Source organism: Haemorhous mexicanus, chromosome 10 (assembly GCF_027477595.1).
Source record: "Haemorhous mexicanus isolate bHaeMex1 chromosome 10, bHaeMex1.pri, whole genome shotgun sequence".
In the NCBI taxonomy this organism is placed as follows: domain Eukaryota; kingdom Metazoa; phylum Chordata; class Aves; order Passeriformes; family Fringillidae; genus Haemorhous; species Haemorhous mexicanus.
In genome coordinates this window covers 22,378,547-22,400,899 of record NC_082350.1, presented here as the reverse complement: position 1 = coordinate 22,400,899, position 22,353 = coordinate 22,378,547, and the positions used below count along the sequence as shown (strand labels likewise).

General features: G+C 45.8%; 2 protein-coding genes and 1 long non-coding RNA gene across 3 annotated transcripts in view; 1 reads left to right on the top strand and 2 right to left on the bottom strand.

The window, feature by feature from the left end:
- The window catches only part of LOC132331481 (uncharacterized), a 31,186-nt gene extending 24,948 nt beyond the window's left edge, over positions 1-6,238 (top strand). Inside the window, exons 2-3 of the long non-coding RNA XR_009487601.1 lie at positions 410-526; positions 6,011-6,238. This is a non-coding gene — a long non-coding RNA (uncharacterized LOC132331481). The remainder of the gene's footprint in view (positions 1-409; positions 527-6,010) is intronic.
- A 5,884-nt stretch (positions 6,239-12,122) lies between these two features.
- Positions 12,123-14,242, bottom strand: RPL22L1 (ribosomal protein L22 like 1). Its single transcript, XM_059855782.1, has 4 exons — positions 14,093-14,242; positions 13,747-13,839; positions 13,255-13,376; positions 12,123-12,370 (listed from the first exon to the last, which is right to left on the bottom strand). Exons 1-4 carry the CDS (start codon positions 14,099-14,101, stop codon positions 12,226-12,228), a joined length of 369 nt encoding a protein of 122 aa, XP_059711765.1. The 5' UTR covers positions 14,102-14,242; the 3' UTR covers positions 12,123-12,225.
- Positions 14,243-14,414: 172 nt separating this feature from the next.
- On the bottom strand, positions 14,415-22,149 carry EIF5A2 (eukaryotic translation initiation factor 5A2). Its single transcript, XM_059855781.1, has 5 exons — positions 22,018-22,149; positions 21,600-21,798; positions 20,134-20,238; positions 18,501-18,632; positions 14,415-18,249 (listed from the first exon to the last, which is right to left on the bottom strand). The coding sequence occupies exons 2-5, from the start codon at positions 21,762-21,764 to the stop codon at positions 18,190-18,192; spliced, it is 462 nt and encodes a 153-aa protein (XP_059711764.1). The 5' UTR covers positions 21,765-21,798; positions 22,018-22,149; the 3' UTR covers positions 14,415-18,189.
- Between the last annotated feature and the right edge of the window lie 204 nt (positions 22,150-22,353).

Sequence of the window (22,353 nt, the reverse complement as noted above, 5' to 3'; positions counted from 1 at the left end):
TATTCACCACTTTCAAATGACTGGCATGAAGGTACCATGCCAGCAGAAATAAATATCCATACCAACAGGAGTTAATATCTCACTTAGATATTTTCCTTTTGGAATGAAATGGAAAAACTGGACAACCAAAATGCAAATTGTTTTTGTATTCTTTTGAAACTTTTTTTAAATTGGTTGGATTTGAATTTCTGGGGGGGAAGCATATTTTTTTCTACCAAAAACCTGTAAGCAAGTATTTTTCTCCAGGCATATCTTGTCATGTGAATTTTATCAGCTCTCCAGACAAATGAAAAGGTCAGGTAAGTGACAGTGGAGGTGGAAGTGGCTGTTTTGTTCAAGAAGATCTTGTCTTTGAAGATATTTCTGGCTTTGAAGAAGACCTCACACAATTCTTTTTCCTAATTCTCAGCCTGTGGCTCCTTGCTTGTCAAGAGGTTCTGGACATTGAAGACATTTTGCCTCTAAACCTCAAGGAAAATCAGCATGCCTGAAGCCAGGAGAAAGGAGATTTCAGCTCCTCTTTCAGGTACTTGTAAAACCATCATGTTACTCCTCTGAGTTTTCATTCAGAGCCCTTTAAAATCAATTGTTCCATGAGCAGACAAGCTGGCAGATTGTGCTCTGCCTGGTACTGTGGGTCCTCTGTCCTGCCCTGCCACCTCTCCTTGCCCAGGTCCCCTTGGGTCCCCAGTGCCAGCAGGGAGCTCAGGCAGGAGATGCTCTTGACTCTCTCCATTTCCCTGCCTGTTCCCTCACTTTGTTGAAACCTGAGCAAATGCAGCACTCTGAGAGCATCACTGCCATGCCAAACGTGGAACAATGCAGGTAAATAGTGGTGGGAGGGGGGCAGGCCAGGCAGGGGAATACACCTCAGGACCTTTGCCTCTGTCAGTGTGGACAGCCACTGTTTCCCTTCGTTTGCAGAGCACAGCACAGCCATTCCTGAGCACAGCCTTCCCCCCTCTGAGATCCCCCAGAGCATCCCTGTCCCCACTCTGCTCCCCAGGGGCTTGGGGTCACCTTTGTAGTGGGTTTGTTCAATGATTAGCAGGGAGTCAGGGGGTTATGCTGTTTGTCTTGGCATCTCCTGTTTTGTGGGGGAAGAAAGGTTTAATTGTGCAGGTGGTGGACTGAGCTGATAAGTGCTGACTTCAAAAGCTGCTCCCACTCTGGTGGTGAGGAGTCACTCCTGCAGGATCCACTTTCATGGTCTGGCTGTTTAACTAGAGCTGCATGATGGTGCTGGAAGCCAGCCCATCACATCCACTGGGCTCTCTGGATAACAGCCCCACTGCTCTGACACAGTGAGGGCCTGAGCCAAAGCTGTGGGCCTGGTCCTCTGGGCATTTTGGCATCAAAGCATAGCTGGGACCTTACACAAGGGCAGACCATGCCCCAGCTTTGGGCAGAACAAGGGATGTACAGACATGTACAGCCACCTGCTCTCCGTGGCTCACACCAGGCTCTGAGCAGACCTTGGGGGAGCAGGACTGTTCTTCATTTGTTGAAATGCAGCCTTCAGCAGGATGAGTGGTCTCTTGGCAGGATATGAGGTATTGCTGAGGCTGTGGAAATCAAACTCTTCCACCACCAAGAAGGCTTTAGAGTTTCAGGTCATCCATCCCACCCCTGCTGCCTGTGTCCATCAGTGGTGGATCTTGGTGGTCCTGCTACCTCCAAAACTTGCTCAGATGTTGTGGTGATGGAGCCCAGCCCAGCTGGGCACACACGCCTGGGGCAATGGCCCCACAGCTCTGACAGTGTCCCAGCTGTGCCTGTCCTTGAACGGACCTTGGGTGGACCTGCAGGAACCTGAAAAGATCCCAAGGACTGATGGTGCTTGTTGTGTCCAAAGCTGTTAAGCATCCCACAGGAGGGTGTTGGGATATGGATAAACCACAGCCACAGCCAGTGCTCTTCCTTCTGGCTTCCAACTCCTGTCTCTGTGAGCAGCAGAGCCTGTGGCACTCTCTCCTTCACCACTCAACAGCTGCAGATCCACTGTTCACATGGAATTAGGGAATGGTTTGGGTTTGAAGAGACTTTAAAGCTCATCCAGTTCCAATCCCCTGCTTTCCACTATCCCAGATTGCTCCAAGTCCATCCAACCCAACCTTGGACACTTCCAGGGAAGGGGCAGCCACAGCTTCTCTGGGCACCCTGTGCCAGGGTCTCAGCACCCTCATTGGGAAGAATTTCTTCCCAATATCTAATCTAATCTAACCTCCTCCAGCTTAAAGCCTGTCTGCTTTGTCATCACGTAGAGTCTGCAAATGGAAATTAAAAAGCCTCTGAAAGACTCTGTAAGTAATTTCTAATGATCCTTCCCAGGACATTTCATGAAATGAAAGACCCCTGTTCTCTGTCTGCAGTTAACCAGGAGAATATTTTAAGAACAATGTTACTTTGCAGCAGCTCATAGCTAATGAATTCCCAATTCATATTTCACAGTAGGTTCAGAAGAAAAGAAAAATCTATTTTCCTCACAGCTGTAATGTATTTTCCAGTCACTTGTGGAACAGATTGTGCTCAGACTTGCAGCAGTGTAAAAAAAGCACAACTAGAGTTTGGCTACTTTGAGTGGGGGGTCCCTCATCCACTCCATGCTCTAATTGCATTAAAAGTGTGCATTTCAGAGGCTGCCAGAGACTCCATTTTCATATTACTTTGTTGGGTGCTCTCCCCATTTCTTCTTATTCTGTTTTTGCTAAGTGCCTGCAAAACAAATTACAGCAAATATTCCCTCATCAGGGCAATGCTTCTTAATTCACAGTGCATTTTAGTTTGTTCATGTTGATGCATCCATCTAAATTGTGCTGGCAGAGACCTTGAAGGGTGTCATTAGGAAATTTCCTCTGTTTGCTGATCAGCTTTCATTTGTCCTGGTTCTTCTGATTCAGGATCAAAGGAGAGAGGCATGAGAGTAAAATCAAAGAATCCTAGAAGGGTTTGGGTTGGAGGAGACCTTGAAGATCATCTTGCCATGGGCGGGGACACCTTCCACCATTCCAGGCTGCTCCAAGCCCCATCCAGCCTGGCCTTGGACATTTCAGGGATGGGACAGCCACAGCTTCCCTGGGCTCCCTGCGCCAGGCCCTCACCCCCCTCACAGGGAAGAATTTATCTCCTCTCTTTAATGAAATTATGATATTTTGATATCTCTACAGCAAGCAAATGCTGGTGTTCAGTTATTTCCCGTAACAAAGTCAAGGGGGTTTCTTGGTGGCTCTTCCCTGGCTTTGGGGAACCAGAAGCATCCCAGGGGGATGTGATGGTGTGTGCTGGATACAGCTCTCCTTGCAGGACCATGGACCCATGTGAGGAAGCCCCAGCACCTCTTTGGGGTGGGGAGAGACAAGAATTTGTCCTCAGCAAAGCCAACGAGTGCTGCCCTCCAGGCTGCTGCCCACCAGCCAGGGCTGCTTGTTGTCACTGTCATGGGACACTCTGTTGGTCCTGGGGCTGTGAACAAACAGCAGGGATGCAAAAACTGCCTCAGCAGGTGATGAAGCATCTTCTGGCATCTGTGCTCCCCTTTGGGCAGCAGCTGGCACAGAATGTCAGCAGCTCTGTGCTGGAGAGGTGGCAAACAGAACTGGTGTGACCTGATTGTGGCTTTTTCAAGGCATTCAGTCTGCCAGACAGGACAGCAAAATCCCTGTGCATTATTCTGGCTGGGTGTTTGAGTCTAGCAGATGGCCAGGATGTAGCTGGAGTCAGAGCAGCCTCTCTGGGTCACAATTCTTTCCTTTTCTCCTCTTTGCTCCCAGGAGTCACCTTCAGTTCCATGTCTGCTGGGTCCTTAAAATTTTAGGAAACTCATTTCCAGCCAGTGAGAGAAACTGCTAATGGAAACAGATATGAGAGAGGAAATCTCCCAGACCTGGCAAACATTTCACCCAAATCAAGGAGTTTCTAAAGAATGTTTCTCTTTTGGCTAATCAACCAAGAACTAGTCTGGCAACAATTACCCTCAACTCTTGTTCCTGGAAATCCATTGTTTGCTTCTGGGCTGTGCTAGTGTGCACTTTCATATAAATTAATCATTTTGGGCAGCTACTTCAGCAAATGATTTGGAGCATCCCATCAGCCTGTTCTCAGCACTTTTCTCAGATCTAGACTACAAGTTTAAAATGTCACTTGGGATCTAGCTTTCCTATATCTCATCTCTTCCAGATGGTTCCATATCTTTAGAGGCTTGGCATGAGGTAGTTGTGGTTCTGCCTGTGTCAGCCAGGGCTGTCACAGCCAACAGACCCACATCCCATGATGTGGATGCTGACTTGCATCCCAGCTCTGCTTCTCCCTTGCCTATTTGGTTGCTATTTTGCATCTGCAGTGAATCACAGTGTGGTTGTATTGATAGTAGGGCCTTCAAGCATTTCAGCTTCAATTTTTGGTCTTCAGGATATTGTAAATAGTACCTAAATGGTGACATTAATGCACTGCCTTAGAAGGAAGAGCCAAGGAGGAATCTGAAAGTACAAGTGGATGTGGATGTGCATGAGCATGCCAACATGTTGATTCTTGAAGTTCATTGAGAAAAATACCCAGGGAAATGTAAAATTTGTAAAATTGGTTATGGATAATGAATGCAGCTGAATTGTGCACCAGCTGGGCAAGCAGCTCTTTTCCATAATCCTGAACTCACCTCAGAACTTTTAATTACTCAAATCAGATTTCCATTTATTTTCCAGACTGTGTGATAGAACACAAAATAATCCTGATTCACACAATCCAGCCTGGACCATCAGCCCCTGGCTGCTGCTGCCCACCCAGGCTGGAGCTGGGTCATGTCCTGCCTGCAGTGGGAGGTCCTGGGCAGAGCATGGCTGCAGCTCTTTGGGGCAAAATATGATCTTCTGCCTGGATCTTTCCCCTGTGCAGCTGAGATGGAGTTTGCTGCTGTATTTCCATTTTGGAAGCGAGCTCTCCTGCTATCACCCCCTGACATGAGCAATGGATCTGATACCCTGTCACACCCTGGGGAAGCTTTATGAAAAATCAGTGCAGCATTGCTTAACCTCTGCTTCCAAGTCCAGATAAACACTCGTGCAGCGAATTTCAAATTAAAAGAATAAACCACAGACCTGTCCCAAGTATTGGGTAAATAATGAGTGAACAGTCCTTGCTGCCTCGTGTGGATTGCCCAGTGCAGCTCTCCACGTGCATTGTTTGGGTATTTTTCCCTCCAGTACTTCAGCAAGAGCTCATGGGGTGCTTGTGAGCAGTTCACCACCACCTTGCTCCATTGGCAGCCCAGACCAAGGTTGATATGATGTTGCAGCAGCCTTGGGTTCCAGCAAGGCATTTCCCTGCAAACAGGACTGTCAAAAATGGGCAAACTGGGAAGGACTTTGATTGCACCCTGTGTTCACTCTGTCAGTCCAATCTGGCCTAATGTCAGCACTGATTCTGACTCATATCTCTGAGTTACAGTGCTGGATGTAGCCACCCTGGAAGATTCATTTTTTGAGCTCATATCTCTAAGGTCTATTTGTAAAACTATCTTGAAAGGTCTGGCACAGGAGTGCCATTTGTTTTAAAGGGAATTGGGCATCCCAGCTGCTTCTGGGGCTTAGCAAAGCTCAGGACAGCACACATAAACACTCTTATAATCATAATGCTTTTTACTTGGCTGTGTGCAATACAAAACACCCAGAGGAATCAGGCAAGCAACAGCAGCAGCTTCTTGACCTACAAGCAAAAACCTCCCAGGGGTCTTGTGTACAGCAGCAGAATGCCCTTTCTGCACTGGGTCCAGCAATCCCACCCTGGCACAGAGCTTCAGAGCTGGGCAGGGAGACACTCCTGCCACTGGTACTGACAAACAAAATCCCCAAAATATAGTGGAACAGAAGCCCAGAGTTTTCCCGGGTTTCTGGTTTAATGGGCTTTGATTTTTTTTTTGTGGGGGGGGGGTCTGATGTGGGAAACAGGCTCTCTGCTAAAGGTGAGCAGGAAAGTTGCAGCTTTATGTCACAATCTCTGCACTTTGTTCTCCCAACAGATAATTCTGTGCCTGCAAAAACATTGGTTGCTTCGTGTCTCTTTGTTATGTTTGGGGAGAGAGGAAAAGAGCCCTCCTGAGCTTTCCAGGGTGGATGTGAAGGTCAGAAAGGTGAGAATAAGCAGATTTCCTCTCCCTGCTAACCTCCAAGGCCCATCCAGCTCATCCCAGTCCCTGGTGCTCAGGATTGACACCAAATACTCACTGAGATACTCACCAAATACTTCTATGGCTGCAGTGTGTAATTATGGAGGGATCCTAATGGAGTTTGGAACTTGGGTACTCAGTGCAAGCTCAGATGGGGGGCAACACTGTCAGCACCTGCTGCCGTGATCCCTGTCCCTGAGAGGCACTTTCCCTGGGAATTACACATTTTAAGGGGAGAGACTGTTCATCCTGCTTTGGGCTCCAGGCTCCTCACCCCAGTTCAGCTGCTCCTTGCTGCCCCACAGGCTCTGCAAGTGACTCCTGGCAGCCCCCACTGCAGCTGGGGCCATGGGGAGGGTCTTATCCCTCTGGGGGTCTCAGCATGGCTGGGGCAGGAGGGAGGACCCTGAAACAGCTGCTGGGGCAGAAGCACTGAGGCTTTACAGCTCCCAGCCTGTTGTGTCAGCAAAACTACCCCTATCTCAGGACCCTTATCTGCCAGCAGTAAGTAATTTCTAAATGAGCTGGAAGGAGGAAGACTGATGAATGCAGTTTTGTTGGAAATGTTATCAGGTTGGCAACAGGGGTGGCTGAACACTCCCTTATCTGTCCTGGATGAGAAGTGGGGGATAACTGGGGTCTCTCCAACCCAACTCAGTGGCAGCACAAGTCCCAGAAGCATTTTACTCTTCTGCATCAAACGGAAGAGTTTTAGCTATTTGCTTTCAATTCTGCTGTTTGTGCACTTTGCTGTGTTTATTTTTCAGTGCCTTCTGTCCTCTCCCTGCCCCTTGTGCCAGTGATTAAGATGCTGCTGATGCTGTTGTGGGCTTTGGCACCTGGAGGCCAGGCTCAGAGCACCCTGTTGGAGTGCAGGAAACATCAGTGTGGTGATTGAGACCCAGTGCCCACTGCAAAAAAAATCCTGTTGTCCCACGTTCCCATTTAAAATCCCTGCTAAACCCCCAGCCTCACAGCAAAAGCCATTTAACAAATGTGAGGCTTAAATCATGCTTTAATTCTTCTTGGGATGAACTGCCTTGATATGTCAAGCTATTTAATTTTTAAAAAAGAAATTTGAAATTACTGAACTATTAGAGCATTTCTCTCTTAATTTCTCATTTAAATCCAGAAGGGATGGACAGCAATGGAAAATCTTTCCTGGCTGTTGGCTCCTAAGTGCTGTGTTTATTTATGGCCAGACCAAAGGGATTCAGGTACAAAATGCTGCTCAGGGCAGTTTCCAGGCTCAGAGTGGTCACAGAACCCCTCATTGGAATCACTCCCTCAATCTCCTCCATGAGGACTTCCCCAGATCCAGCTGCATCCAATTTGGGGCACGTTCTTGTCCCAGTTATCCCAGGCCACTCTCCCCAGCCAGCACTGCTCCAGCAGGAGCTAGGGCTCAAATAGCAGCCACAGTGCCAAGGCAAGCCCAAGAGGGGCTTCATGCCAGCACCCTGCCAAAAATGCACACCCCACAGGAATTCAGCTATTCCTGAGTCTGCAGGGCAGCAGTCAGAGGCAGCAGGATGCATTCACTGGGTGGATTTAGTTGCTGCAGTAGGATGGGGCTGACAGGAATCCCTGCCAGGCCCCAGAGCCCTCCAATAAATAATGGATAAATAAAATAGATACCTATGTAGAGTATATGTAAATATTATATTATGATGAGGAGGTAACTTGATTCCTTCTGATCTGCCCAATAAGAAGCCTTTGCTTTATCTTTGCCTGTAAAAAGAAACAAGAATTGTTCCTTATTTTTGTCTATATTTGGTGTAATCAGATCCCTCCACTCCTGAGCCTCATTTCCTGCTGCTGGGTACATACAAGCTATTATTGAGTATTTATTTTTCCATGGGCCTCTCTGTTTCTAATTACTTTGTGCTGATATTATGTGACAATGTTGAGTCTGCACCTCTTTTAATACCTGCCACATGCTGAGTATATTGTAAACAACACATTTTCAGCTATTTCCTGCTATTATTTACCTCTTTATTTCTGATCTTACTATTTCTGGAGATTTAATGAAGCTGTTTTCTGATGGGGTTATTGGCCAGGGGGGCCAGCAGACAGAAAGCATGCAGATACATTAGAAGTAACTTTATTAGTGATGCTTAAAATTGGTGAAATCTCTTGGGGTTTGTTGCTCTTTTTTTAATGGAAGACAGCGAGAGTTTTGCTGCAGCAAAAGTGATAAAAGACTGGTGGTGCAGAAAAATAATATCTCTGTATGCTCACACATAAATAGTCTATGTGGTGCTGCTACTGCTGCTCTGGCAACAGCCACTTGTGCTTAAAATCTGTTTCTTCTTATTTGACAGACATCAGAATTTCACATGTGTGGGATGTCTCTCATAAACTGATTTTATTTGGAAGACAGCAGCCAAACCACTTTTTGAGAAATGAAGGGAAAAACTATTAAAAAGGGAAGAATATACCTGATATTTTATTTACACATATTTATAAAATGTATTTTTGTAAGTATCTCGGCTGTATTAAAGCCTTGTAAGAGTTATGGTGCCATTGCCCTGCTGAGCCCTGAGCTGGCAGGTGCTGGCCCTGGCCCATCTGCTGTGCTAACAGTGCAATTGGTGCTTTGTAATTGTTGGAGCCCTGGTTAATGAGAATTTTGGATTTTCTGTGCTGACAGGCACTGACCCCCAAGAGAACACTGCATTGCCCTGAGGCCATGGAGAAGGCTTCCAAAATGGAGTGATGGAACTGGGATTGTGGGTGTGGAGTTTGAATTGAAGCGTGTGATTTCACAGGGTGGAAAACTTAAGGGTTGTAGAATATAGTAATATATATAAAGCAAAATGGAGGTTTTATGGCAGAGGCTGGTCCTTCTTCTTCACCTTCTTCTTCTCCTTCTTCTCCATGGGTTTGGGTGGTTTTGTGTAATTGGACAAAAAGTCCACATTGTGGGCCACGGTTGGTTGGTTATTGGGTTAAAAGTAAAAAGAATTTAGGTGTCATTTCTTAATTGGACAGTTCATCCTTAAAAGGCCTTGTAGAGAGAGAGATGGGGCTCCATTTCTGGTTTGTTGAAGTGCTGTAGAACTCAGGGTTTGTGAGACTGTGACATGGATAAGAACTAACATCTGAGTCCCAACAAGAAATACTGTCTTGTGCATTTAATCCCAACCCAAAAAGAAGTTAAGACTTGACATGCAATGATTATTCCTCTTCCCAAATTAAATCTCTTGATGGACTAGGGCCCTCAGCTGGGTGGAGGCAAAGTGGTGCTCCTGGAGCACTCACTCCTGCTGGATTTTGTACTTAGCACTTCTGGAAATCCTAGAACAACCTGAGCATCATCTGGGACTGGGGTGTTTCTGTGGCTGCCAAGCGTGGCAGCCACTGCTGTCACCTGTGCAGTCTCCATGCTGGGGGTGCATTATTTGTGGCAACAGTTTCATCCCGTGGCTGACACAGGAGCACATCCCTGCTGCTCTGAGGAGAGCCCAGCCCTCTAAAGAGCAGGGCTTTTCTGGGCTCTTGTCCAGCACTAAACATGGAAAATTCCAACAGTCAGTCCTGTGTGTGATCAAGCTGTTTGGGATCTTTTAACTTTCAAAACAAATGTGAAAAAACCTGTGACTTTACAGCAGATTCTGGTGGAAAGAAACAATTGGCAAAGCAAGCACCTGGCTGAGTTACTGCCTGCCTAAAATCACAGAAACACTGACCTCTGGCTTTTAAAAAACCTTGCTTCAACTCGAATCTGGGTAATTTGCATAAATTTACATTTGAACAAGAGCAGGCTTTGTTTCCTGCCTGCCACCTGCATCACACCTGGCCACTTCAGCTGCAAAAACACACGAAATTATGGAAGAACCACCATTTCTCTGAGGTGTTGCTTGGAGTCTCATCTGTAGAGTCCAGCTATTTTCCCCATTAAACATTTAATAATAATATTGCAAAAGCTCCATTTATATTTCAAACCCTCTTTTGTAGTTTCTATGCCTAACACATACATGCACCATGACCTGATAAAAGTCCTACCTGCAGAAGAGCTGTAAAAGCACCCACACTCAGGAAGGGAAGCTCTGGGTATGCCCAGGGGAGCTTGGGCAGCAACACAGGGACAAAACAAAAATGCCTGGCTGGATCTAAAGGAAAATTTTACTCAATTTATTAAGTACTCTAGATCCACAGTTGTTATCAGAATTTTGCTTTTTCAAAGTTTAACATTTTCAAGCATTGGGAAAAGGAATTCCTGCCCTCCATCCTCACTGCAATTAAACTTAAGGAGCAATAGAAACCTGCAGGAGCACTTTGGTGGTTTTCCTCCAAACCCAGCTCTGAAATAAGTTTCTTTTTCTTGCAATCCCAGGCCTTCTTTTCCTCTGACTGGTGACAATCTGTGTCTGCTAGGCTGTACAACCACACACGTGGCTGCCAGCCTGCTTTGAAAGGAAGGATAACAAGGCAGCATGATCCCATTAGCTCCGATTTTTGTTGGTGCTTGTTCCATTTAATCACAACAGGTTTGTTGTGTCAGTGTGGTGTAAAGGATATGTTGGCATGTAAAAGCACAGCTCTGAAACACCAGGTGGGACTGGGTTTTGAAATGGAACTGTAAAGTCAGGCCCTTTGCTTAACTTCCTGCAGCAAAGGAAACAGGTGAGTTTTAGAAATACTTGCAGCTTTACCATGAAAAACGTGGCTTGTTCAACACAGCATTAATTACTGGTCCTGTAAATGTTTTGTAACAGTATTAGTGATCTTTGGGATTTTCAGAAAAAGAAGAAAACCACCCTTAATTGCTGCTTCACCACTGCCTGCTCCCTTCTCCAGGAACAGCTGCCCAAGAACATTGGAAAATGACAAATGATACCCAAAAGCCTGTCAACAAAATTCATTTCCCCTTCTGTAATTCTCATGTAGATTTAGGTAACAAAAGTGGCTATCATTTGATTGTAATGCATTGTTTTGTGCTTTGTCAAGTCTCTAAATTCCCTCTGAGAGGTTTGCCAGCAAAAACAATGCTGATATAATTTAAAAAAGAGATCAAACAATTTATTGGGCACACTTCAGCCTCAACTACCAGACTTGCTCAAGCACAGAGTTCAGTATCACAGTCTAGATGTATCCCTGGTTTATGATATTGAACAAATATGGCATTGCTTATTCCAGAGTTCACCAGCACACTGGAACCTGAGTAAATATTCTAATTAATCACATACACAGGACGCTACATGGCACTGAAATGCCAGTTACTGCAAGTGCTGTCTCACAAATACTTTTTTCATAATGAAAACACAAACCTCTCTTCATATTATATGAAGAACTAGTTCATAGTTATGGAATTATTTCAGTGAAGAACTCCCCACCTGTACTAGAGAAATACCTGTTTTAAAGAAATAATCCCAGAAGCCATATGCAAGAGCTGTAAAATACACCATAGAAAGAGAAACATCTGTATAGATTTTATGGAATTTGGGCACTGTCAATATTGAAGGACATTTCAGTCCTTTAAGATGTTTTAGCTGGTTATCAGGTTTGTCTCCACCTCCTTATTTATCCATCTAATATAAACTTATGAAATCTTTGTTGTCCTCCAGTTTGACTTGTGGTTACACAAAGGAATCCCAGAACCAATTAGGGAATGAGGTAAATCACACAGAAAAAAAATATTTACCATCTGCAGGCTTATTTTTGAACTTAAGTAACTAGGAGTAAACTTGTATTAAATATTTTGCCATTATCTTCACATAAATTCACAGGAGCTCGTACTTCCAGTCACAAGGTCGAGAATTATTTGTACCAGTATGATTAAAAATTGATTTAACTGTCCTACACATGTACTGGGCAAAGGGCTCAGTTTTTTATTACTGGGACTTTCACTGATGCCAGCTGAACAGCTGATTCCTGGCAGTGGAAGGAAAACTGCAAACCAAACAACTCCCGCGCTGTTTTCTAAGCAGAACTTCAGAAAAACACCAGAAAACCAACCATGCTCTGTCCAACAGGGTACAAAACATTTATTCACCAATAAGTTAAAGTGTTCTTATAAATAGATGTTGTAGTCTTTTGTACTCTGCAGTGAGCATGAAGCCGGGTTACTCCTCGGACTCGGAGCCCTCCTCGTCCTGGCTGATCTGGAAGTAGCGCAGCTCGTACGTCTCCTTGTCGGACGCCACCACGCGCAGCCAGTCCCGCAGGTTGTTCTTCTTCAGGTACTTTTTGGTGAGGTATTTCAGGTACCTGAAAAGCAAGAATTTCACCTCAGAAGCTTCTCACTGGATACCCACAGCTGCTGTCTGCACTCCACCCCAGACGATGTCTTGGGCAGGGCAGTACCACCATAATTAGACCCAGAAATAGAAAAATTTCACCTATAACAGGCAAAAAAGCATATTTTTGCAGGAATTTATTATTCATTGGACTACATGGCAAAATGCCAGTAGCCAGAAATCACTGGTAACTGGTTCTAAACCTTGGTCTAACATAACAGATTCTGCTGCACCTGTATTAGCAAACAAAAGGAGGATGCAGGGAAGGATGTGTACCTCTCATCAGTGCACTCAACTCTTGTTTGTCCTAACCAACTCAACAGTTTAAAGCTCGAAGGGTTTGTTTGCAACAACCCACATCAAGCACACATTCGTTATAATACAACCAATTAAATAATCAAACAGCCACCCACTATATTAATTCAGTGTTATTTTAAAGGTCCATCTTCCACTGATACACTGCCAAGGACCTATATAAAGAATCTCTATTAATATGCTTAGAGTCAACATTAATTAGCAATCAAACCTTGAGTTTTAAAAAGTGATTTTTAAATATCTGATATAATAAATCTGTTTCAATTACATGTTTCACTAATATTTACAAGTGCTATGAAGGTTAGAGTTAACACCTCTTCAAGTATCAGAAGTGCACTAATTGGGAGTCATTTTGCAGGCAAGAGCTGAATATTAATGTGTGTTTATGGGACGTGGATTAGTGGTGGATTTAGCAGTGTCAGCTTTATGGCTGGACTTGATGATTATGAGGATCCCTTCCAAGCTAAATTACTCTGGTTTTACATCCAACAACCCACAGTTCAAACCCCACAAATACAACAGAATGAAACACATGCCAACCTTTTAGAAAACTGCTTCTCTGACGTCACTGTGATCTTGTTCTTCAGACGTTCAATGTGAACGGTGTTGCCCAAGTTTCCAGTTTTCCCATTGACCTTAACCTTCTCCTTTAAGAACTGTTCCTGTTTCAACATTAAAGAAATAGAACACTAGGGAATGGCACCCTAGGTATGAACTAGGGAAGGGACCCTAGTCAGGAAGCAACATTAAAAACCTGGCAGAAGTATTTAGAGTGCAAAACTATTTTAGAGCATGTAATTAAAAAAAAAAAATCCCTCCGTGCTCAACCAGAAATTAATTTAAAACAGTTCTATTCATGGGAAGGAAGGAAGTATGCTATAAAACCTTTTTTTTTTTTTTTAATGACAGTATTTTAAAGCACAGTTGATGATTTAACTCATTTAGAATGTAGCTATTCAACTGTAACTCAGTTACTGCACTAAGACTTTTATTATACTATGCGTCACAAGTATGAGCGAAAGCACGACTTACAAAATTGCCGGAATCAAAGATTCCATCTTCCACGGGATGGGTCAGGTCAAGGCAAAACTTCCAGGTTAACTTTTTGGATTTTCGGTCCTTTTGCTAGAACATTAAAGAATTCCTCACCATTAACAAACCGCGCCGTAAAAAACTTCCCGACCCAAAGGGGACGCACATGGCGGCGGGAGCGCCTCCTCCCGGCCAGCGCGGCTCACTGCAGCAGGCCCGAACCGGCCGCCTCCTACACGAAACCCTCTCGGGAAAGCCCCACTGGCACCGGTCGGCAGCCGGCTCCTCACCCGCCCCAGGGCTCCCCCGGCCGGCCCCGCTGCCGCCGCCTCCCTCCCGCTCTCACCGGCGCCATATCGCTCCCGCCGCGCCGCTCCCGCAGAAAGGAAGTGCACTCGGCCACGCCGCGCTTTTATACTCGCGGGGTGACGTCACCGCGCCGGCGCGCGGGGCACGCCGGGAGGCGCCGGCGCTCCCGGGAAGATGGCGGCCCGGGGTAGGGAATCCCCTGTGGAATTTCCTTGTGTTATTCCCGCGGGAGGGCACGCGGCCGCACGCCTTCCTCTTCCTCCCGCAAGAGCCGCAACCGCCCGGCCCCCGCCCCTGGAAGTGGCCGCGAAGCCCCCTGGCAGCCCCACCGCGCTCCCGTCACTAGAACGAACACCATCTCCCCACAGCACTGACACCTTTATTATTTCTGGAGCAAAACACACACACACGTACAAATCTTTCCCCTGATCGTTTCCATGGTGTTGAGAACAGTAACAGAGCTTCCCAAACAGACACCGGAGCTGCCGCCGTTCCCGGATCTCGCAGTTACAGGGTCGGGTTTGCCCCAGGAGCAGAGAGAGCCCCCGGGAGCAGCAGCAGCCAGGTTTGCTTACAACACACAGCACAGGACAAAGGGGTCTGCGATACAGCAAAGCACAGCAAACATTTCCTTGGAGTTCAACAAACCAAGTCACTCTCGGATGCCAAATACTGCAGGGCCACAGTGCAGGTGCAGGAGAGCCTCCGCCCACCTCGAGCCGAGCTGTGATCGCTCCAGATCCACACCTTCAGTGACATTCCCGTGGATACTTGAAATATCCTCAACAAGGTCTCTTTATAGCCTGAAGTTTAGTTCTACTGTAACAAACTACGTTCTAATTACTCAACCAAAAAGAAAAAAAAAAAGTGGGATTTATTGAGTTTTGAATTCTGTGAGACTGACCTGCAGTAACCATAAGAGTTAGAACTGTCAACAAACTTGACTTCTTTACAGATTATGTAAAATTATCTGTATTGTGAAACTACAGACCGTGCACCGTTTTCTGGGTACACTTCAGATTAGAAAAACCTGCAAGAGAAACAATGAACTTCAGCTTAAAAAAAAAACAGCCCTGAGAACATGGCTCAACCAGCAAGAGCCCAGTTGAAAAACCACCATTATAAGCAAAAATTAGAAGGATCTACTGAATTCTCAAAGTATTATTTGCCAATATTTGAGGCAGGAAACACTGCAGTCTTTCCAATTGTGTAAAGTACTAAGAGAAACTCAATGAACAGGAGCCATAAAAAATGCACTATTTGGAGTGGAAATACCTCTCACCACCTCCCTGTGTTCACAGGCTTCACTCTAAGCAATTGCCATCAGCTCTAAGAAGTTTATGGTTTTGACACAATTTAAGTGTTAAGACAGTAATACAGAACAAATACACTGGTAAGATCTGTTTCAAAGTAAAGCTATGAAAGGAGAACTTCCCTAAGCACTTGGTTATGGATATTAAAAATACACATCTCTATGGACTACTGATCACAAAGTTTGTTGCAACGATTCTGACAGGAAACTGAAGCGTCTTACTTTGGAAAAAAAAATGCTTCCAATACATGTTTTAATTCAGAAGCAACTTTTAACCTTACTGAAACTTGGAGATTATGCTTTAAGACATGCTTATGTACCTATGGGAAACTTCATGCATGATGCTCTGCACTTCCATGGTGTCTGAAGTGCTTCACGAAGACAACTAAGTATATAAGAACAAACCTATAATGAAGTACTTAATCATTTAAATCTTGCAGAACTGAAGGTTGCAATAGAAGGACGTCTGGAAGTCCTGAGGAGGGGTCTTCCAGCAAGCTGGAGGTCATGAAACCTCTCTCTTCAGATTGCTGTAGTACCTGAAAACTCCAGTCAGGCCAGGACTCCACTTGCAGGAACAGGGGTTAAACCAGCCCTGGTCCCAGAGAGCTTAGTCTGAGTAACTGCTCAGATTGTGGGCCAGTGACATCAAGAACCTGTCTTCCAAAAAGGTTTTAGAGGACAGACAGGAACCTGAAAATAGACTAAAGCGCTACCAGAGCAAGGGCAAATTCAAGTCTTGTAGTTTTCAAGCATATTGGAAGTATTTGTAATGTGGTGACAGAATTTGCATTAGTTTGACATAGCAACCTGTGACCTCCCATGTGACACCACACAGTTCAGCTTGCTGCCAGCATCATCAGCAATGGTTACAGTCAGCTCCAAAACCAACAAAGCCTGACTTCCAGGTACCAGCTTGATGGAGAGGCAGACAGGAGCACAGTGCAGACTAGCCTGAACTATTCCTCAACCACTTCAGAACTATTCTGGAAGCATTTCAATCTAGAGCTTCTTTTAAAAGCAGCTTTGCCATTTCAGTCAAGGTGCTATTTATAGAGCTCACCTGCAACATGTTTTGTGCTAGGCAAGAGCGTGTGGCAGGTCCTACCTCAGCCAGGTGTCCCAGGTAGCTGTGCTTTATTACCAGAGTGTATTTATTGCTGTCTTTACCTTCACTGGTACTGCTCTCCCTGGTGTGGGAAGCCCGTGGGCAACGCATGCTTCTGCCACCTGCATTACACCTCCAAGGTTTGCTAAGCCCTGCCCCAGGATGGCCAAGGGCAGCTCAGGACAGTTGCCACGAGCCCTTTGGGGACTAGAGAGTACAAACTATGAAGCTGAAAACATTTTAAGCAGTTAAGAGCAGCATGGAGTCCAACTCTGGCTGCCAAGTAGTGTGAGTTGTGCGTGTTGTCCGGGGCAGCTTCTGTGTCATCCTCCATCAGCCACTGAGCATTAAGGCAAGTTCATGAAACAATTTATCAGCTGTGAAGAGAGGTCTGAGCTGGGGACTAAGGAAGTTTCCCCACTCATGAAGAGTCACCAAGTTTTAGAATTCAAGCTGAACACCTTTGAGAGGAGCTGGCTAATTATCCTTCCATAACTACTGCTGTGAAGCCTTGTTAAACTACTAAATAGTCAGAGGCATGCATGCATGTTGCTGTGACTCAGAACTCCCCAGGACAGGAGCCAGCTTCCCTAACTAGGTAGCAAGTTATTTACTTTTAAAGTGAAGCCATGGTTGTTCAGTATCGTCTGTCAAGTTTATGTTTTGAAAATACAATAGTTTTATTTTTTTAAAAAAAGAATCACATGCATTTAGTTTAGGCTCAATGCTACAGTTTGTCCCACTTTCTGAAAAACGTGTGGTCCCTGTGCTACAAAAATATGGTCTGAACCTGAAGGTTAAAACCTAAAGCTGGAAGCACTGCAACAGATTCCCATGGATTTTGTCACCCTTTTATAGTTTAAGATAAATATAATAAAGGAAAGCAATTGAACTGCATTTTTCTATTTTATTTTTCAAGTCTGACAAAGGCCTCGAGTGAAAGTCTATAGCTTTAACATCCATTCTCACCTTTGTGTCCCCTTGACCTATCTATGTCTTATCCACTCAATATTCCAAAGGCCTGCCTAAACCACAGGTAGGCTTTTTTTTTTTTAACCATTTTATCGTTACAATAAGCCAACAAGTTGGCAAAGAAGAAAACAGAGGTAATACAGTTTAGTTGCACATGGCCACTGGGGCTTGGTCAAGCCAGCTGGCATTTCTGATCACTTGAGTTTCTTGGTCTAAAAGTTGTGATTGGCACCTACAGTTCTGCAAGAGTCCCAATCCACAAAGTACTTAAGCTTTAAAAAAAGGAAAAAAAAAAAAAAAAAGCTACTTTTATTGTCAGTTCTACCTAAAGATGTCAAGAAAAATACTATTTGTGCTCTAGGTCACTTTATAATCCTAGATACCTACCAGCTTATCTAAAAGCCCCTGAATACTGTATTTTGTCTGTTCATACAGACAAACACTGTTTTGCTCAAGCAAATAAAAATATATCCACTAGTAACACCTGATTGGTTTCTTAGATCCATAGCTGAAACCCACAGGAATGTTAAAATAGTTACAATTAAGGAATTAAAATCTCAGTGATTTTGAAAACTGCCAGTTAGCCTGCAACACTAATCCAGAATCCAGCACTGCTTTTTAACAATTCAAAAAGGAAATGAGGTTGCTTGTGAAGGCCAGAGCTTTGGTGACAATAAGGACCAAATTTATAGATCTGTGGTTTGTCCAGACCTGAGCAGTTGCCCGAGCCTGGCGATCTTCTTTACTTGCAAGGCTTTATGGCTACAGCACATTCTTCATTCATTGCACTTATGACAGATATCTGGAAGAGAAGACACAGAGGTGAGCTCCGGCCCAGGCCACAGGAAGTGCTCCTAGAAGTTACAAACTTTCACATTTTATTATCTATCCCATCTCCTTTGAATGCTCCAGTCCAAATGTTCTCCTACATCTCAAAGGACCAATCCCCACACCCTTCACAAAGAGACACAAGTGGTCCACATCAGAGTAAGACTTCTTTGTTGTATCAAGTAGGATTAACCATAACTGTTCTTGTCCACCCTCCCTACTTACCTGCACATCTTCATTGGCATTGAATTTTCCTTCTATTTCTTTGCCAAGATCCCCTTCTGGCAACTTTAGATCCTCACGAACTTCACCACTTTCTGTCAGCAGGGAGAGATACCCATCCTGAATGCCTATCAGCTGCAAAGAGAAGTTCATTTTCAGAAGTTTAACATCAGCACTCACCAGCAGATAGTGTCTTAATGAAGGCAGTGAACTCTACCTGTTACAATAATTCTTTAGTACTCTGTAACAGTTAAAAACCTTATTTAAATCCATTTTTAACAGAAGTTCAGAGGGCTGAGTTAGGGCAACTGTAGCAAAAGGCATTCTGCTATCAAGAACCAACAGAATTCTGCTGGTTACTTCCTAGTAGGTGAAACACTAGAAATCCCATCTGTGTGATTTAGGAAACGTACTGCTTCCAGGTCAGTGATTCAGCTTTCTTCGTCACTGAATTAGAAACAATAACTGAAATGGCATTCATTCACTCAACACCACTGCTTGCATAAAGTGTACAAAACACAAACAGTGTAACTATACACTTCTCTACCTGCATCTCTACAGTGAGATACTATCATTTACTATAAGCACTAATAGATTAGAGAACATCCACCAAGCCCTGGTCCCCTTTTATAATGCTGTTATCAGCCTAACCAAAAGCCTGGGCTAAGAGTAATAGCTATTTTCATAGAGCAGGCTGGGGAATTTGGAACACGTAACAGTAAATCCAAAAAATTAGAATCCCAGAACAACAGACCACCAAGATAACACTAATAATTTCTTGGAAGATCTGAGCCCTAAGACAGGCTGGTCACACTTTGTTTCAACAGCATCAGCTGCCCTGAAAACACTTAAGACTGTTTGCTAAACACTGAACTTGGCCTTTGTCAAGCAATTGCAGCTTTCCAGATTATGGGGATGTGTCAGCTCCTGACCAGAACTATTCCCAATGAAATGAGTAGATAGCAAACGTTTCACAGTTCAACTGAACTGTGCTTTTAAGAGCTCACCAACCAGAAGGCATTACAAAAGTTGCCCCCTTCATACATGTATTTCAGTGCAGAGTTCAGGAACTTCAAAACTCTTGGATATCACCTAAAACCACTTTCCCCATAAGGAGCAGAAAACTTTGGCAAGTTAGAATTCACCTCAGATGCCATTTAGGACTGTTCTGGTGATTCATCTACCCCATGTAAGAGTGAAACTATAAATAACAATTTATGCTTGGATTCAAATTTAGTTATGTGAGATCTTGGTTCTACTTTAACTAATATTAACTTGCAGCAGGGAAAATCTCTCTCCATATTCTAAAGGATGCCAGTACCACAAAGAATCCAGAAGTGGCCTTATAACAATAGCTAGAAAAAGCATGGTATGAATTATGTCTATTACTTGTCATGCTTAAAGACTGCTACTCTGACCTGAGGCTGTTTATGCACTAAGGAGCTCTCTCTCCATCAGTGAGTTTCAGCAGTTTTAGCAAGTCAGTAAATGCTATGAGTTCAGCTTTGTCATGTCTAGACAGGCAAGTCCCATTAATTCTGACAACAGCACTTTATTGAGAGGAAAATTTGGGGATGAAGAGAGTTTGTGTGTGGTAGTAAGAGTTTTATAAAGCCTCATATGACTCTTAACTCACCTGGTAATCATTCCTCTTGATATTTGGGACATCCATGTTATGAGTTGATGGGCAAATATCTTCATATTTTTTACCAGTGAAGATATCAATACCAACCAAATGGACCTGTAAGAGTAGAAAAATTGCTTCAGTTACTGCTGGTGCTAGAGAAGCAAGATGTTATTGCCATCAGTATTGCTGGTTCTATTCAGTTTTCTATGAGATCATGTGCAATCCCAGATTGTGCCTCAACCCTTTGCTTGTGGTATGAAAACATCCCTCACATCAAGAGGGGGCCTCTCACTCCCTTCCACAGCACACTACAGAAACGCTTCATGAGAGCAAGACCAGCCACTGTTATCTTCCACTGCCTTCTGTAGATTTACAGCAGCAAGTTAAGAGTTCACAGTGGTTAAGAACATGTTTATTTGAAGATCTAGCTGTTCTAAGAAACAGGCAGTTAAAGGGAAAATAGGTGGTCATGCATAGAGACCATAGCAGCTCCCACCTCCCTTTATGCTAGCTGCACTGCTTGCTGCAGCTAGAGCTTAGATGACCAGTTTAACCAGTTCTTTTCACATCCTTTCCCTCTGACAGTTGTTTTTGTATTTAAGAAATTTGGATCTACTAAAACAAGCCATAAAAAAAATAGGAAAGAGAAAGGAAAAACGTAGGAAGAGCTTGGTCTACTCTAGCTTGGACAAACCCAAATACTCTACTCCCCTACATATATTGCACAAGGTTGTGGAAACTTACGAATCTCTCTGCTTGTAACAGATCTGTCCCTAAACTCTGATACACCCACCCTAAAGTATGGCTAAATGAATGAATGAATGAATGAAAGGGGATTTCAGCCTTGCTCCAAGCTCTGGACAGCTGCACGAACCAAATGCTTGGGCAGCAAGGCTGCAGCCCCAGACAGCGGCTGAGGATGTCCCTGCTGGGACACGGCACTCCTCAGTGCTGGAATAAAGAAAGAAGCTGCGAGGCAAAGGCGGCAGAACAGGGCCAGGGTAACCCGTGTCCGCCGAGCTCTGGATTATGTAACACAGCACGGGCACTCCTGCTCTAACACTGCAATAGTAAAACTCTGCCGGCACGGGCAGACACAGAAGTGCTCTGGTGGGCAGCGACAGCACAACCCAACCACGCCCTAGTGATTTCATCAGCCCCCCTTCCAGAACTTACTCTAACCCCACTACAGAAACTGTGTCCCTATGAGCGTTAAGACTTTTTTTTTTTTTTTTTTTTTTTACTTTAAAGCGTTAACGAGTAAAGTTGGGAGAACCAACCCTCCCTCCTCAATCCTTCCCGCTTTACGGGACTGAAACCCCTTGAGCCAGCTCTGGAGTGATGAGACACCGTGCGAGAAAGGCAAAGGCGGGACACGGAGCCAAATGAAACGCTACACCCTTCCCTGTCGGCCAGCCGGGAGCCGCAGGAGCGCACACTGCGGGCTGTGCGGCAGCCGGGCCGCCAGAGCTCACCTTGGCGTGGCCGTGCTTGCCGGTCTTGGAAGTGGACATCTCCACGATCTTGCAGGGACGCCCCTTCAGCACCACGAAGCCGTTCTTACGCAGCGCCGAGCACTGCATGGGGTAGGTGGAGGAGGCGCCGGCATCGCCCGTGGTGAAGTCGAGCTCGTCGGCCATGGCGGTGCGAGGGGGAGGGCTGGCGGCGGGGGGGCTGCGCGACAACGAGAGGGTCGGCTCAGAGCCCGGCGGTCGGAGGGGGAGAGGGGGACGGACACGGACCCAACCACGCACCGCGGGGAGCGCGGGCCGGGCTCCCCCGCCCAACACACGTGCGCGGCGGGCGGGACCCGCCACGTGCCGCGGGCCCCCGGCCTCCCGCCCCCGGGCCTACTTCGCCCCCCTCCCTTCCCGTCCCCGCGGCTCCTGTTACCTTGTGAGGAGGATCGGGGGGTGCCGGGGGTCGCTGCGGTCGCGGCGGTCCCGGGGGAGCGGGGCGGGAGCGGGGCGGGAGCGGCGGGCGCGGCGCACTCGCGCCCGACACCACTGCGGCGGCCGGCGGGAAGGGGCGGCGCGGGCAGCGCGCGCACGGTCCGGCCCCGCCCCCCCACTTCCGCCGTCGCTGATTGGCCCGCGGCCATTTCCCCCGGGGGGGCGTAGCCTTCCAGCCCCTCCCCCGAACCGCGTGCCGGCGGCGCTTCCCGCGCCCGCCCACTCGCGCGCGCTGGCCACGCCCCCTCCGGCGGGGGGCGGGCGAGCTCAGGGCTCT